Source organism: Odocoileus virginianus, chromosome 34 (genome assembly GCF_023699985.2).
Source record: "Odocoileus virginianus isolate 20LAN1187 ecotype Illinois chromosome 34, Ovbor_1.2, whole genome shotgun sequence".
NCBI lineage: Eukaryota > Metazoa > Chordata > Mammalia > Artiodactyla > Cervidae > Odocoileus > Odocoileus virginianus.
Genome location: NC_069707.1, coordinates 13,967,448 through 13,985,656, shown reverse-complemented (window position 1 = coordinate 13,985,656; position 18,209 = coordinate 13,967,448). Strand labels below are relative to the sequence as shown.

Sequence of the window (18,209 nt, the reverse complement as noted above, 5' to 3'; positions counted from 1 at the left end):
AATTGATTTTTACAGGTACAGAGACAAGGCTATGTATTGTTCCTCAAAACTGGATTACGTGTGGAATTAGAGAAACACATTTACAAAAAGCAAGCTTTTCTTTAGTCTCTAAATAAGAAGCACGTCCACTTTATATGGAATAAAAGAATGTCCAATGAACTAACACTAAGAGCTTTTCAAGTAAAACATTTCTAAAAGATTTCACTTCAATATATCATTGAATATAAACAAGAATATCTGATTAAAATTAGCACGGTTTCTTTTAAATGATGAGCCTAGGGAATGAGTTTTGTACCTTAAGTTCTTCAAGTTGAGCATCTATTTCTATGGTTGGATTCCCCAAGTATTCCTTCGTTTCCTGAACCCAAGATTTTACTGAACTGATTTGTGTCTCCACCACTTCTCGATCCTTGAGCTCTTGCTTTACTATCTTCCCATTCTTCTTGACTTTCTCCTGCATGCTTCAGGAACGTTAAGGGGAGAAAGCAGACATGGAATGAAAGGAAGCCCCCAATGCATGCCATCACATTGTCAAAAACAGACATTAAAAAGTGAAACCTTCTATTTTTTTCCAAGTCAAGACACTTCCCGCAAACTGCCAGATAATTTTCAGTAACATTTAAACTTACTTTAAATACAACAAGAATACACTTAATGTGAAGTGAATGATTTATCCCCAGAAAATGGAGAGCTGACATACTCCCATGCCACTACACTGCAATCCATTTTCCTGTCTAAAATAACCTGGAGACTGATTTTTTTTTAATTTCCTCTTTGGAAATCTACTTATATGGTATAGAATCATCAACCCTAAAAATTAGCGTATAATTGGAATATTTGTGCCTATTAGAAACTAGCCTTTAAATAATCAAATTTTGGATATTTTATGATTAATAGTGTTCAGCATCCAAATTATGTCTTTATGTAAATTGACATAATTTGGTCACAAAGTTTAAGTAAGTGGAGTCAGATTATCCTGAATTCATCTATAATTGAAGGGGTGAATGTAGGATATGTATGAGTGATATATGACTAGGGCATGGCAACCCCCTTCAGCATTCTTGCCTGGAGAAACCCCATGCCCAGAGGAGCCTGGGGAGCTGCTGTCCATGGTGTCGTGAAGAGTCAGACAAGACTGAGCAACTAGGCCACCTAATATTAGTCAACTCAGGAGTTAAACTATATAGTGACATTTCCTCTTTGGTCCAATAAGTAAATCAAGCTGGTTATATATCACTAAGATTAACTTTCTCTACGTTCACTATCAGTAAATGACTCCTATTTACCTGGACTTTGGTATCATCCTTGCTCTAACCTCTCTGTCATCCAATTTAGCCAATGAGGAATCAAGAGTTATCAAAACCAAATTCTCAGCAGCTCCCAACTGTTAACCTTTCAAGCTTCATTTCTCATGAATTGCCCCATCACCCATGGGTTTCTTGAAAGTGATGTACTTACTTCCAAGCTTGCTTACTTGCTGCTCCCTTGTCTTCAGAACTCTCCTCCTACCTCATTGGCTAGTTCAAGCCTGCTTAGTTTTCAACTTAAATATCCCTTCTGAGGGGAAGCCTTACTTGACTCCTCTCCTAGGTTAGTTGCCTCTGCTCTGATTTCTCTTAGCCCCCTTCAAATGCTCCACCTAAATGCATCTTTAGTTGTCTACCTCTGCTGCTTGACTGCAAACTGTCTGAAGGTAAGAGATTGAATCTGCTTGCTTCATCACTACATTTCTAATATGACTAGACATGTACTGGGTAGCAAGGATGATAGGAATAGATGCCCATGTTTTTAAGGTGGCATGGTGGAGCTCCCCCAAGACTCTTAATACCCCATTTGTCCCTTTTGGTCATGGCCAAGTTTAGAAACAGAGAAAGAGGGCAGGCGTATAGTTACTTCAGACACCGGTCCTGCATGGCTGTGATCTCCTGCACCGTGGGTGTCTCTCCTCCAGGGGATGGTGTGACTCCATCCTGGACCATGCTCAGCGCTTGTTGTCGCAGCATCCCTAAGGCCGACTGTTGCCGTTCCAACTCCAGGATGAATGTGTCATGATATTCAAGAAATGTTACAAGTTCTGCTTTTGAGGCCTTCTCCGCTGAGCTTCCCGGTAATTTATCTTGCAGCTGATCAATCATTTCAGTGGCTTTTTTAACCTGATGACAAATGCACACACTATGAAGTTCAAAAGTAAATAAAATGAAAAAGAGAGGACTATTCCAACAAATGCCACATTTGACACTAAAACGTTGAAGCACGGTAGAGATGATGGTGTCAACTCTAAATCTTGGGAAGCTAAATCACGAACAATTCTCTTAACATGGAAGAAAAGGCCACTTCTATTATTCTGGGTTTCAAGATTTAAATCTTAAAATAATGTTAGGGCAATGAGGGACTTCATAACATAGAAAAGGGGGATTTATGTTAACATGAATATGTGCCTTTGAGTCACAAAGGAAGATGTGGCTTAAAACACTGAACCCTGTTTAAAAAATAGAAGATATTAAACATGATTTGAAAAATGAGTCAAATTCCTTCCTTACTTCATGGAAAGACAAAGTATTTTGCACTTTTTCAGGGCCAGGAAAGAAAGTTTCACTAAGAGCCCCACAAATGGGGCAAAATCGGCTTGCTCTCCTCTCAAAATGCAATTGCTTGGTTTCTTTCTCTCTTATTAAAATAAATGGGCCTGGACTTGAGACCAAATTGCACATTGTATTATGTATTTTATTTCATGATTTGGTTTTCCAGTCATGGAGATAGAGATTTTTTAAAAAGGCTTTTTACTTTCATAAGGCCAATTTCAAAAGAGGGACAAAACATTGCTTTTGAGATACATTCTCATCAGCAAGGAGACATTACTTTGAGCCCATCAGTAATGGTGATTACCTTATTGTTAAAGTTCGTCCACTCATCCACTGCATCTTCCAGTAACTTCTCCTGGTCCTGGGCCACAGCGCGGAGACGCGTCCAACGCTGCCAGACAGCTGTTGTTGACCTGCTTATGGCTGCTTTGCTTGCATCATTTCCGGTTCTTTCCAGTTCTGAAGCTTCACCCTCTAAAGCTACGATTTTCTCATGGAAGGAGTTTATTACTGACACTAAAGCCTGGAATGGGAAGAGGAGTAGAGAGGTTGAAGGGAGAGATAATTTTTTCAAAAACTCTACAGATTTTGGTTAAGTCCAAAATTACCTGCAAAAGAAAATGTTCCTACATACACTTATTTTCCTCTGTTAATTCTTACTTTTACATTTAATTTGTAATTGAGTTAGGCTTGAGTTTTCTAAAGCAGTAAGGTGAATATTTAGTAAAAAGTTGACATGCAATCTGTCTGAATGACATTATCCCATTTTTTAAAATTATCAAAAGTATAAGTAAACAGAATTTAATATTTAAGTATGTCACATTGTACCTTATATTGCTGTGATACATGAATGAGACTCAAGTCGTTAACTTTTGAGTTTCAACTGAAGTAATCTAAGTTACATCAGAAGGTATTTACTGAAATCTACTATGTCACATATTATCAGAAGAAAATTTCTCTGAAGATATCTTTTTAAACCTAGCTATGCATTTCCATTGGAATGCTAAATGAGTGACAGCACTTAATTAAGTTAAAACTGCTATGAAATGTGGTTAAACATATCCTTTTTTGTGCTTAAGCAGCCCTCGTATTGACTTGCTTCTTGAACTCTCATAGTGCAAAGACCTATTACAGCTACAATGAAAAGAGTATTAAAAACAACGGCAAACTAACCTTATGTTCTGACAATTTTTCTTCTGCTTCGTGACTGGAAGAAGTCTTCAATAAAGAAAACTCAGACAATTTCTTTTCAGCTTCATTCATCAATGCTATAACCTCTTCCCTTGCTTTCTGATAGTCCTGCCACTGAGCTGCACATCTTGAACGAAATCCAACAAAAGTCAAGAGACAACTTAAAGTCACACATTTCTATGCAAGAGCTCTGAGGTCAATACGTCTAGGGATACTCAAAAGAATGAATTTACATGATAATCTGCATCCTTGCGGTCCTGCTACTGCTTAGTTGCTCAGTCATGTCTGACTCCTGGCAACCCCATGGACTGTAACCCACCAGGCTCCTCTGTCTGTGGGATGTCCCAGGCAAGAATACTGGAGTGAGTTACCATTCCCTTCTCCAGGGGTCTTTCCGACCCAGGGATTGAACCCCAGTCTCTTGAATTGCAGGCAGACTCTTTACCATTTGAGCCACAGGGGAAGCCCATGTACATCCTTAATATTTTCCTATTTTCCATGTGAAAACCCATTTCACTAGAATATAAAGAACAAAGTAATTTCTGTACCTCTGCAAGAGATCTAACTGGGCATGTGAATCCTGTATTATCATCTGGCTCTTCTCTTTCAGGGAGGCCATTTTCTGTGCTAGGTCCTCTTTTCCAGTCGGCTTGATGAGTGGGTCCAGGTTGGCTACCAGGCTTTGGAGCTCCTCCAGATTGCTGTGGAACTGATCCTCTGCACTAAAAAATTCCCTGTGGCTTTTGAGACTCTCCTCTGCACTCTCCACATCTAGGCCGTTGCCTGTTAGCTGTAACATCTCATGAGCGTCCTCAAGCCAGTCGTTAGCAGCTTGAAACACTTGATAGTACCTTTGGCACTGACTGTATATTTGAGTCAAGGTAGTCTGAAAAACAGCAAAGCAAACACAATCAACTCTCATTTGCGATATGTTTCCCGAAGATTGTTTACACCTTCCATTTCTTTTCAGGTCTCAGTCTCATGGTGGTATGTCTGCAAGTGAATTGACGAGCTGGTGACATTTGTTTTTTTTTGTTTTTTTTGGTACATCTCAGTATTATCCTGTACTTTTCCTTCAGCTCTTCTTCTTATAATTTTATTATCTCAGTTAAACAAGCAAGGACATAGATAGAATAGAAATTTATGATGGTTCTGAAATGTCCTCTCTCTAAAGAAAAAGTATAATGATTAGCAATATGTGGCAGAATGAATATTCACTAAAGTGAAATAATGCCTTAGGGAGTGTGTGTGTTCTGTCACATTTGACTCTTTGCACTCCCATGGACTGTAGCCCACCGAGCTCTTCTGCCCATGTAATTTTCCAGACAAGAATACTGAGTGGGTTGCCATTTCCTTCTCCAGGGGATCTTCCCGACCCAGGGAGTGGACCCACATCTCCAGCATCTCCTTGCAATGGCAGGCAGATTCTTTACCTCTGTGCCACCTGGGAAAACCCAGTTCCTCAGGTAGGAAGGAGTATAATAATGCCAGTGGGAATGGAAACTTGGGAATGTATAACCACTATGGAAAACAGCATGGAAACTCCTCAAGAAATTAACCACCAATATGATCCAGCAATCTCACTCTTGGGTACTTATCCAAAGAAAACAAAATCATTACCTCAAAGAGAAATCTGTACTTTCATGTTTGTACCAGTGTTATTTACAATAGTCAAGGTATAGAAATAACCAAAGTGCCCATCCACAGGTGAATGAATTTTAAAAAATACACATCTTGGAATATTATGGCTGGTTGAAATTCCATAGAATCAGAAGGACTGAGAACAGATGTGGGGAAAATGGGCCAAGGTATTAAAGCAAGTAAACTTCTGGTCAGGCTAAGGTCCACAGGGTCGCACAGAGTTGGACCTGACTGAAGCAACTTAGCATCCACTATATTGTTTACTACCTCTCCAAACGGAGAGAGAGAACCAAGATGTTCTTGTGTTAAAACAAAAGTCTTATCAACATGGAAACCACATGAAATGAACACCATGAGCATAAACAGTAAAAACATCCTTTTAAGTTGTGATTGAAGATGATTCCATGAAGTAGCAAAAGAAAAGAAAAGAAAAATATTAAGGGAAGCAATTCAAAGTAAAAAAAAAAAAAACTCATATCTGTTTGCTACTATGCTTAGTTGCTCGCTTCATTCCTGACTCTTGGCAGCCCCATGGACCATAGCTCTCCAGGCTCCTCTGTCCATGGGGATTCTCCAGGCAAGAATGCTGGAGTGGGTTGGCATGCCCTCCTCTAGGGGATCTTTCCAACCCAGGGATCGAACCCAGGTCTCCCATCTTGCAGGCAGATTCTTTACCAGCTGATCTGCCAGGGAAGCCCCACACTTGTTTACAAAGAAGCGAAGTGAGAAAAATGGAGCAGAAGCCCCGTGGCACCCACCTGTCTGGTGCGGAGCGCTTCCTGCAGGGCCCCGTCCAGCTCCGAGAGCTCAGCCAGCGTGCGCTGTAGGTCGGCGGAGATCAGCTCCTTGGCTCTCGTGAATTTCTCCTTCTCCTTGTCACTCAGTGCATTCATGATCCTCAGGCTGGACCGCACCTCTTCCTGATGGATCTGGACTTTTCTGATCTCCTCCTGGATGTCCCGCAGGTTTGGGTCCAGGCACAGCGGTCCGCTCAGGGCCGCCTCCACGCTCCGCAGCCAGTCCAGGGAGCGGCTCAGTTCTGTCTGGAAGTCTCTACTCTGCACCATGCGGCTCTCACACTCTGTCACCGTCGCGCCAATGGCAGAGGTGAGCAGTTTTAACTCCTCTTGCCAGGCCTGGAGCTGATGCTTGGCTTTCTCATAAGCCGCGGGGTCGAGATGCGAAACGAGATCTTCGAGATGCCTGGTCACACGTTTTAGGAGAATTCCAGAATTCTGGAGGCTTCCCGCCAGGGAGTGATACACTTTGAGCTTCTCCTCCGCGGGCAGCGTCTCCTCGTTCACCTTGGACTGCTCCATCCTCACATTCTCTAGCTGTTTCTCTAGCTGGTGGCACATCCTTTCGTGTTCCTGGTAAGCACTGGTGGTGTCTTCTAAGAAGCTCACTCTCTGTTCTGTCTGTCGCTTCAGCCTGTGGTACAGGGTGATGAGCTGTGGCATCTTGTCCGGTTGCCATGGCTGCCCGGTGCTGCGAAAACTTTCTTTCTTCTGGTTCAGTTCGTCCACGGCTTTGGCGAGGCCTGCCACCTCGCCCCCCAGAGCTTGCCAGCCATCCTGAAGAGACAGAGCCTCTTCAACACTCAGGTGGCCGGGGATGTGGCTCATCCTGGAGAACTGGTCTTCAAGGTCACGCAGAGACTGGCTTGTCAACTCGATCAAGGAGGCGTATTCTTTCCGAGCCAGCATCGCCTCTTGGACTTTATAGAACTTGTCTTTAGCCAGGTCGATGATCACGTTAAACTGCAGGGGCAGCGCATGGAGCTTTTCGTTGAGGTAGGAATGGTCCACTTCATTCAGCGTGGGCAGGATGGCCTGTCCAGTTCTCTGCAGTGAAAGTAGGAGGTTTTCATATTCCGGAGACTGTTCGAGAATGTGTTGGTATTTGGCCATCTGTGTGTGCAGCTCGGCAGTTTCATTCATTAGGTTGATCTCAGGAAAGGTAACGATATCTGCTTGTTTGAGCCAGTGACAGGCTTTATCAAAGTCTTCCTTAAAATGCTTCCTAGAAACCAGATTTTTCTCCAACTCTTGCAGCCGATGGCTGCACTTTTGTAGCACGCTGTCATAGACGCTCTGCAATTCCTGGAGCTTCCCCAGTACCTCACTCTTTTCCTGCTCTGTGACTCCTTTCATCAACTCGCGACCCTGGGCCCAAAGTCCAGTGACCTCGTTTTGGTAAGTCTTAAGGCTGGCTTGTGCACTTTTACATGTTTTCACCTGTTTGCTCACGTCATCTGGTAGCAGGCAGATATGTTCACGGAACATTATCTTGCGCTCGTGTTGCTGAATCTGGCTGGTCGCCTGGAACACTGCCATGAGAAACTGGGTTTTCTCGGACAAAGCCTTGTTTAAGTACTTCCGTCTCTGGCCCACTAAGTCGCTGAGACTACTCACGTGCCTTTGTGCATCAGACAGTGCCTTCTGGATTATCTGCCTCTCATTGAGGCCAAGATCAGCCATCACCCTGTCAGCATCCTTTGTGAGAGATTTCAGGAGCATCTGCTTGGCCTCCAGTTCGCTGCAAATGGCAAGGTGATCCATGAGCAGGTTCTGAGCCATGTCAGGCGGGGGGCTCTGCTTCAGGGCCTCGGCGATGTTGGGCTGTTGCTCTTCCGCCCACTCCATCAGCTCCTGAAACCTGGACCGAACCACACTGAGCTCCTCCAGGTTGGTGATGGACACTTGGATTTTTCTTTTAACGAGGTCTTCTAGTTGAAACCAGCGTTGTTCAAGGTGACTCGTCTGTTCTTTGACTAGTTCTTTGTCATCTAAATTCAGATGTTCTATCATTTTCTGCTTTTGCTCTTTCAGATCTTCAATGGCCTTCTTTCTCTCCTGCAATGCCAGGGCCAACTTTTTCAAAGCTTCCAGGTGAGCGGCTGTACTCTCTGCATCAGATCTGTATTAAAGCACATAAAGTCAAGTTAACTTTAGTCCATATCTGGGCTTGTTTGTATCATGTTAAATTGCACATTACCATCTTCTTTAAGTGGGTGTTCTTAGCTTAGAGTTACTCAATTCACGGCTTATTGACAGAGATTCTGTAGTTACTATGGAATATAGTGTTAGTCGTTCAGTCATGTCCAACTCGTTGCATGTCCAACTCTTTCCCCGTGGACTGTAGCCCACCAGGCTCCTCTATTCATGGGATTCTCCAGGTAAGAATCCTGGAGTGGGTTGCCATTTCATTCTCCACTATAGAATATAAGTCCCATATATTTCCATAGCAGAAGTTGAACCAAGATAGTTTGCCTAGAAACTTCTCTGCTCTCAACCTCTGCTCTTGTTAGCTAAGGTTGCCCTCCCATCACATCTGACATGCACTTGTGGCTTCTTCCTCTGGCTCTCATCAACAGAACAGCATCTGCATGGCATGTTAACAAGACCCCTTGATGATGTGTGGAAACACAAAATACTGAGAAACACTGATCTACTGCATTCTTGACAATGGCACTTAAAGGAATTAAGTGATGTGTGATTTCTGTGCTTTCCTGAGAGAAGTTCCAGCAAAAACCCCATGGAAGACAGTATGCCATGTGTAAGGTATAACCAATGACTGTAACAGCTGCTCATTGGGATAACTCAGACATTTTCTGTGTATCATTAGAAGCTTTAAAAGTAAGTGTGAGATGCAAAGAATTCTCATTCCTTTGACTATAAGACACACATGGGAAAAATTGAATCTTAGAGTCTTTTTCACTTACAAAACAATTAGTTCTGAAGTATGAGGAGGCGTGTTGGGAGTCTATATGATAACTTCTGTTTGAGACATATTGTACTGTTCTTAGTCACTCAGCTGTGTCCGACACTTTGCAACCCTATGGACTGTAGCCCGCCAGGCTCCTCTGTCCATAGGGATTCTCCAGGCAGGAATACTGGAGTGGGTTGCCATGGACATATTAAGTCTGTTGTGTTTGTGGGTTAGCAGACCCAGGTGCTACTGTCAGCCTGAAATACAGGCTTTTGCTGACACTGGATTTATCCCAAAGACTAGTAAAATGTTGAGCATCAAGAAAAAGTAAACACATCAGAAAGTAGTGTACCTCCTCTAAAACAGAAATCCACATAAACAAAAAGCCCATGATTGAATTGCACCTAAAATATGTTTTCAGTTTTAATTGCCAAAAATGAATAAATCCGGGCAGAAAAAGCACAGATTTTAATACATCGTAGTGATCAGAATTACAAAAGATTTCTATATGATGACTTTCTGTATGTGGGGGGTGAGGGAATCCTTTTCAAAGAAAAAGTAAAGAGGAGTTCAGTTGCTATAAAATCAAATATGTTTGTCACTTAGTCATGTCTGATTCTGTGATTCTAAATACTGTAGCTTTCCAGGCTCCTCTGTCCATGGAATTCGCCAGGCAAGAATACTGGAGTGGGTAGCCATTTCCTTCTCCAGGGGATCTTCCCTGCCCAGGGATTAAACCTGGGTCTTCTGTATTGCAGGCAGACTCTTGACCATTTAAGCCATCAGGAAAGCCATAAGATACACATTAATTGAATTCAGATTGTTCACTAAGTTCTCAAATACCAGAAGTACAAGAAAAAACTAGACTGAATTACATAGAATGTCTTATTTCACAGAATCGGCAAGAAAACTATGGAACTTGTTTCAGGAAGGATTCATGTCCTCAATTTACAGATAAGAGCCTGGTAACACGTAATTAAAACTAGAAATATTCTTGGGATGTACTTTAAAGTCAAAGTGTAACAGCTCTGAAATATTCCTGATGTCACAGGTAGAATCAGTACTGTTTTCAAACATTTTCCTTTTATCCACTACTTAAATTAATATTGTGTGAGGAAAATCATTCTGTATGCATACAATCACACTAGACTCTTAATAATGTTTTATCAGTATTTAAATTTGATTTATGCATCCATGATAGAAAATGGATGTTTAAAATGTAAGAAAGATATTTTTGATTTTTATAGACATTAAGAAATTTCTGGCTTAGCATTTTGGTGGCCCACTAGAGAACTGCTGTTACCTGGCTAAGTTATCCCATTCTGTGGTAAATTTTTCTAAGAACCCTTCGACGACGTTCATACGGTCGTGGTAATCTCGTGTTCTCTGGAGATCTTCTTCTCTTTGCAAGCACAGATTGTTGGACTGAAGGCACAGATCCAGCCACTGGTCATTTAAATGGCTTATTTCCTTGTGTTCAGGGGACTCTTGCTTCTTGGTTAACTCATCCACCTTCTCTGTAATAGTGTTCACTGATGCCTGTTTGCACTGTAGCTTCTTAACAAAATCCTAAAGGATAACAACAATAAAATAAACAATATATTACAACCCACTCCTCAAATAAATACAGATTGGAGCACAGATACAGTACCTCTGAACACTTTAAGTGACTGAAGAATGTATACTGAGGGACAGAGAAAGCCATCATGCTTTCTTATGAATACAAATTTCCAAGCATATAAGAGTCAAAGGGAAACTGCGGTATCTTCTTGTGTTACTTTGGAAAGTAAAAAGAAAAACTGATAAATGTGGAACAATATTATAGTCACCAAGAGAAAAAGTTAACATTTTATCTTAAAGTGTATCCTTAGTTTTCTAAAAAATTTTAAGGATCATGGTTTTGAAAAAAAAAATCTAATTTATCTCCTCTCTATTTTTCTTTCTCTATATGCAGACAATATTCCAGCAGAAAATATAAATGACTGATTATCACAGGGAAAATATAAACCTTAAAGTTTGTTAAAAATCTGGTACAACTTCCAATCAGGTTAATTTAATAGTTTTCTATTGCATTTTAAGTATATAAATATTGTATTACATTTAAGCTAGCTATGTTAACAAATATATATATATATTACATATTATATTTATTTATTATTTACTTTTTGGCTATGCCATGTGGCTTGCAAGATCTTAGTTTCCCAACCAAGGACCGAACCCAGGACCCAGTGGTGAAAGGGCCGAGTCCTAACCACTGGAGTGCCTAAATATATGTTTAATAAATTGATACATTTACATTCCTACAGCTTTAGCAATTTCTGTGATGAGAAACTAATAGATAGTAAGGCTCTGTGTTTGTTTAGAGACACAGCCTTCTGGTTCCGCCAGCTGAACCACAGTTGCTTTGTTCATAAACAAGCTACAGAGTGAATGTCCTTCAATGCAAGTAGCCAATGGGAGCTCCCAGAAAATATCTGAATGTTGACTTTCTGATCTGTACCCTTCTGGCACCAAATGAACGTGGTTCTGATTCTATCTTATTCTTTAACTATGTGTAAGGACTGGCCGACACATACCCATGCTGGTTGCCTCTGTCTCCCCTGGAGACACGTGAATTCCTACCTTTACTTGAGATACCATGTTCTGTGCGATGTTTAGCTCCAGTTCTGAGTGCCTCCTCTTCATATTCTGCAGCTGCTGATCGGCATCCTGGAGGTAAATCCAGAGTTCAGCCTTCATGTGCTTGATCTCCTCCCAGCCCTGAGTTAGGTTCTGTGCCTGAGCAAGCCTTTGTTCGATCTAGAGAAAACATAGAGGCAAAAGTCAGCAGCAATAGACAGAAACACTTATGTTCAGTAAATCAGCCTGTCCATGTACACAGGCCAACACTTGGGTACACACACAAACACACACACACAGTGATAAATCCCCCCCAAATTATTTGCTCCAAGAAAAACGGATTTTATGTTTCAGTTTTCTAAAGACTTCAAGTGTCAAAGACTTATGCCATAGGATTTCAATCAGTACTGTGAGGCTTTAGAAGTTCTACCAATTCATTAAGTCAGAAGCTGCCCTGATGGTTTTTTTTTTAACATGGGGCATTTCAGTAGACACATCTGTTTGACAGACTCAACAATGTGGTCTTGGGGTTAACTAGAAAAGACTTATATTGTTCTCTATCACACATTTGCTGATACCTCTTATAGAACACTGAGTTATTAATGTTTTGGATATATGTTTAGATCTGCTTCACTGGTTTTTGAACTTTTTTCAATAATCCATTTCTGTAAAAAATATAGACGCTATATCATCTTTCTTTTTTTTTAATATCATCTTTCTTAAAGATTTAAAAACAGACTTGCTCTGGTAATATAGTAAAATATAAAAGTAAAAAAATGTTATTTTAATAGTTATATTATAATTATTTATCTTAATTTCTTTTTTCTTTTAGAACATTTTACTCTTCTGGAATATTTAATCAATTAAATACCAAAACCAGGTCTTTTTTTTTTTTTTTTTTTAGTCCAAACACATTGCAGAGTTTAAGGCAGCAGTAGAAGGCACATGACCTCTATGGTGCCATCTATCCGCTGCGCAGAGGTACTGCTGATTCATCACAACCCTGTCCAAAAAGCCCAAATACAGCTTTAGGATTCTTATCAACACCACTCTCAGCCACTGCTGATGAATTAGAAGAGTCATGACGGATGTTTGCTATCCTAAGAGAATGCAAGGGTCAGGAGTCCCTTTCATACTAAGTATGACCCTTTCATACGCACTTTATAGGACCCTTTCATAGTAAGTCCCTTTCATACATTCTTTTACTAAGTATGACCTAAAGAAAATGATGGAAAAGAACAACAACAAAAATGATCAGAAAAATATAGGAAAAGAAGAAGAACGCTAATTGAAGAGGAAAGAGGCACAAATGTTCAGCAGTTCAATGGGACTAAATATTTCAGTTCCATTTCAGAGGCGTATCAGAGTGTGCCCACTTTTCTGTGACTCAGTTGAAATTCAATACATACTTATTATAATGCCTGAAGGAACATTATAGCAAGAATAATCCAAGGAGAATTTTTTTTTCCACATGTAACTTAGCAGCAGCAGCAGCAACATGCAAGCAAGAGAATATGATCAAACAGACATATCCAATGTCACTTTTTTAAACACTTTTTTTTACCATTTGTTCTGTTTGTTGAATATCTTTTGCAGTAGTTTTCACTGAAGAGTTTGACAGGTCACACATGGAGCAGAGAAGATCTAGGTAGGTCCTTGCTTGTTCTTGCAAAGCTCTGAAGTGTTTGACCTCAAAAAAATAAAAAAAATTTAACGTTAGAGTGCAAGAGAGGGATGCTATATTTAGATAGCAAATATTTGTACATTTGCAGTATTTTGTTGACATTTCAAAAATAATCTTGCTATACTCAGTGTTTTTATCATACCATTGTTATAAATGACACGTATTAAGTATTCAAAAGAAATCTTTCAAAGCACAATGGCAGCGAGCCATTTGTCCACTAGCCATTTCTTATTTTAATTAGTCTGTAAGTTCTGGGAAAGGGGAACACCCAACAAACGTCCACAATTGTTCCAGATTCTCTGTTCACATTCTAGGTTGTTTTCAATTTCAGAGAAAGAATCAATAGACTACTCTGGCCTGTTTCTTAACATGTTTTTGCATATTCTTTAGACATAAAAGGCTATTGTGCATTTGTAGGTTTCACTGGAGTTTGGTAAAAATGCACATGGCTGGGCTCTTTTTCTCTGCAGAAAATTCACATAGTGTCTTCCCTTTCCATAAGCCCAAGAAAGGCATCTCCAGGTGAATCCTTGATTTACACACAGAAGCACAGAGAAATGTGTTTGTTTGAAGCTGTTCAGAGGCCCTGCAGGCTCTGTTTTAGATACTGGGAATACAGCAGTCCCCAAAACAAAACTGTTTCTCCAGTGGAGCTTCCATGAGAAAGACGGATAATACATAAACACAGAAACAAATATGCAATGCAATGTTTGGTAGTGATAAACACCACGGAGCAAGGTAAGCGTGGGGGAGTATTAATATAATGAAGAAGCACTGTTACTTTGGGATGAATGTACCCCCAAGACCTCTCTGAGAAAGAGCCTTGAGTTGTAGAGGGAGCAAGTCACGCCACGGGGTAAGGGCGTTCCAGGCAGGCGGGTGTGACAGTGGACAGCAAGTGCAAAGCTTCAGGCTAAAGCAGAGGGAGCTAGGTAGGAGCAGAGTCTAAAAGGTGAGCAAGGGCCAAAGCTTGGAGGACCTCATGGGGACACTGACCATACTTCCCAATTTGCAGAGTGTATATTTTTAGGCCTTCTCAACCGCGGCACTATTGACATTTGAAGACAAACCATTCTTTGCCGTGGGACTGTCCTGCGCATGGCAAGATGTTCAACAGCATCCCTGGCTGATACCAGGAACATCCCCACCAGTCATAGTTGTGACAACCAAAATTGTCTTCAGAGACTGTTTTGAAGACTGTTTCAAATTTCCCCTGGGCAACAAAATCATCTCTCCTTTTTGGCTGAGAACCATCAGTCTAATCTCAACTGCAATTATGAAAGGTGGCCTCCTTATTAGCGAATATTCAGTTTTGGAAAACAAATTATTCAACCAGAGTATCCATTGACTGTAGTAAGAAATTTGGAATTTATTCTAAGTGTGATTGAAAGGTGGGCTTCCCAGGTGGCTCAGTGGGTAAAGAATCTGCTTGCCAATGCAGGAGATGCGAGTTCACATTTTTACATTGGTAACCTTTCCTGGGTCAGGAAGATCCCCTGGAGGAGGGCGAGGCAAGCTACTCCAGTATTCTTGCCTGGAGAATCCCATGGACAGAGGAGCCTGGCTGATTACAGTCCACAGGGTCTTAAAGAGCTGGACACAATCGAAGCAACTGAACATGCATTCATGCACGCATGTGATTGGAAGGTATTGGGATAAATGACTCAATATAGGATTTAAAAAAGGGGTGACAGGAACAGTGGAAGTAGGTGACCAGTTTTTAGGCTACTTCAGGAGTCAGACGAAAATTGATGATGGTCTGATGGAAAGTGGTGGATAGCAGAAGTGGTGAAAAGTGGTTCTTATGACATCTTTGTGATAAATGGGGAAGGAGGTATAGCCTGCAAGTTGTATAGGATAAAGCTGACATACAGAAATATTAGGTGATTTTCCAAAATCATAGTTAATAAGGCAGCCTAACTTTTTGACCCTTACTTCAGTGTCTTTTTCTCTGTGTGGATTGCCCAGACACATCATTCTCATGCAGGTGTAATAAGTAGAGATCAATTTCCCATTAACTTAAAATCAGTACCTAAAGTTTAATTGGTTATACAAACTGACTGGTATTTCACTTCCCATTAGCATCATTAGCCTCTAACTCAAATCACCCCACCATGTACCTGTGCCTCAGAGAACATTAACTATCCCAAACAGCTTTTGGGAATAAGAAGAGAATAAGATATTAGAATTTTTATTTTATAAATGTATTTACTTTAGAAGGAATAGTGACTTATTTTAAAACTTAGAGTTGGCCTGATTCCAAAAGTATTGGGAGCAACTTGTTGATTGTAAATGACAAAACAGTTTTAGAAGATTTTTGCTAAAACCAACTTCAAGGGCAAATCTGATAGAGAAAATGTTAGTAGCTCCATTGTGCCTGACTCTTTGTGACCCCATGGACTGTAGCCCACCAGGCTCCTCTGGCCATGGATTTCTCCAGGCAAGACTACTGGAGTGGGTTGCCATTCCCTTCTACAGGGGATCTTCCCAACCCAGGGATCGAACCCAGGTCTCTTGCACTGCAGGAAGACTCTACCATTTGAGCTACCTGGAAAGCCAAATCTGATAGGACTTTTTCTTATTCCTTCAAATTCACATGTCATGCCTTATAAAGACAAATGACATTCTTATGGAATCAAATCAGTCTGTCATTGACTAGTGGTAGTGGGGACTATGTTATCATTACATATGTATTGAGTGTTTTTCATGTGAGAGGCCCCAGGGGGTACCAGTGGACCCTGGGACTATGACCAAAGTCAACTGCAGACCATCAAAGCAGTTGATTTGGTGTTTTCAATACTTTTCATTCTCTTCTCTGGCTGTTTTCTGAAGAGGGCAGTCTATTTTGAGATATAGTGCAGTAAGGGCAGGAAGCAAAAACCAAACTATACAGTCACTGAAATCTGGGTGACTAGAAGGATCAGCGTCTTTCTAAAACCATGGCTAATGCAGGGAGACATAGAAACTTCTTGTTCTAGTAAAGGGTCATTGGATTAATATTATTTTTCCCCCTCTCTTTTAATTCTACTTTTGGGAACAAAGGAGAAAAATCAAGTTTTGGTCTGGATTGTTCTGAATAAACTACATTGGAAACAAATAGCCATAAGACAATAAATGGCCTAAGTAACTGACAATCTAATGATAAAGCAGAATGCAGACAATCTTTAATTCATTTCTTGATTCGAGGAAAGTCATGTTTGATTTGTCCAGATTCTATTCTTTATAAGGTATAATAGGTGCACTTCTGTGAATCATTTCATGACTTAAATAATGTAAATCATTTAAGCCAGAAGGCATACTTTGGGGGGCATATAAACTGAACACATTCTCTTTGTGGACTAAATGAACAAGCATATTATTTTAATCTCAGCTTGAGGTAAAAAATTGAATTTTTACTATTATTTTATATCTGGCAGCAATAACCTTTACAATTAAATTCCTTTGGAATATTTTCTTTGAACCGCATAGAAAAGTTGCTTAGTTCAAAAGCTTTAGAAATATATCTCAAATATTCTGATGAAATCTCAGCAGCAACATTTTAAGCATGTAGATGTCAAATTAATATGCCACAGAATCCATTACATGACAATATTTCATTCAGCATTCATTCAATAATTATTTAACAAGCAATTCGTTCTGTACCAAAAAAGGTGGAAGAGGCTAATTTTGCTTTTCTGTTAGCAAATCGGGTACATTATGGCATGGCATTTGAATTTCTTCACAACATTCAGTCCTATAATCACTGAGGACATTAAGGCACAGAGAAATTCAATGGTTTATCCATGGTGACCCTATTGAGTAGGTACTAAAGGCAATCTTTTGGCCACAGCGTCCATGCTTTATTTATTCTACCAGATTGATCCTTAGTTGTGTGTTCCTCTTCCTGGCTAGAATGTGAATTTGAATAGGATCGAGCTCAGATCTTATTTATATTTTGATATTCAGCACAATTTGCACATAACAAGTACTTAACATGTTTCCATCAAATGAATGAATCACAGTATAATATAAACTTTCAGGAATCACAAACTACCTGCTTGACAGCTTCTGCCCTGCTAAGAGGGGGATTCGCGCCTGGCTTTAAATCCGGCTGAACTGCAGAAAGCCAGGCCTGGCACTGCTGAAGGGTGTCTTGTCGACTAACGTGCTTCTGAAGTTCGTGTTCCAAACTCTGGTACACCTGAGACAGAATAATCATGCAGCAGTTGTGAGAGCTGTTTTATGTCGCTGTAAATATCACAGAAGCAAATGAAACAAATCCACCATAAATGGATCCCCCTTCGCCATGCTCCCTGACATCAGACACACATTGATGGAGTCTGCATATGTTCCAAAATGTTGCAAAGCACGTGGGCCATGCCCCAGTTTCTAACTTCTCAATCCATGCATTACAACACTAATATCCTGATTATGGAAAGAGAAGGTGGGAAGGGTTAATATAACAGTAGAAATGCGTTAGAATGTATAGAATCTTTGAAGTAAATTGGTCAAACCTAAACCAAAAGCTTTTTCAGCTTCTCCCGATTGTATAAAATTGCCCTGTTTGTTTAAATGAGAAACTAAAAGTAAAATAAACTGCCAGTTTATGAAAAGATAACCAATGTCTCTCAGCTTAAACGCTTCCTCTTAAGGGGTAGGTAAATTGGAACTAAATTATAACACAGGGGAGGGAAGAGTTTGATGCCCTCATTTCATTCAGAAGCAATATTCCAGGACAACAATAATCCAGAATAATCCAAAATTATATATCCAGAAAAATCCAACATTTTCTAATATGTCAT

The 18,209-nt window shown here is 40.3% G+C and overlaps 1 protein-coding gene across 1 annotated transcript in view; it reads right to left on the bottom strand.

The window, feature by feature from the left end:
* SYNE1 (spectrin repeat containing nuclear envelope protein 1) overlaps positions 1-18,209 on the bottom strand; it is a 483,739-nt gene that overhangs the window by 204,760 nt on the left and 260,770 nt on the right. The window contains 10 exon segments of the mRNA XM_070461436.1: positions 296-461; positions 1,894-2,153; positions 2,887-3,105; positions 3,756-3,900; positions 4,322-4,659; positions 6,173-8,333; positions 10,429-10,694; positions 11,748-11,924; positions 13,309-13,434; positions 17,462-17,608. Coding sequence (XP_070317537.1) covers positions 296-461; positions 1,894-2,153; positions 2,887-3,105; positions 3,756-3,900; positions 4,322-4,659; positions 6,173-8,333; positions 10,429-10,694; positions 11,748-11,924; positions 13,309-13,434; positions 17,462-17,608 — 4,005 coding nt within the window.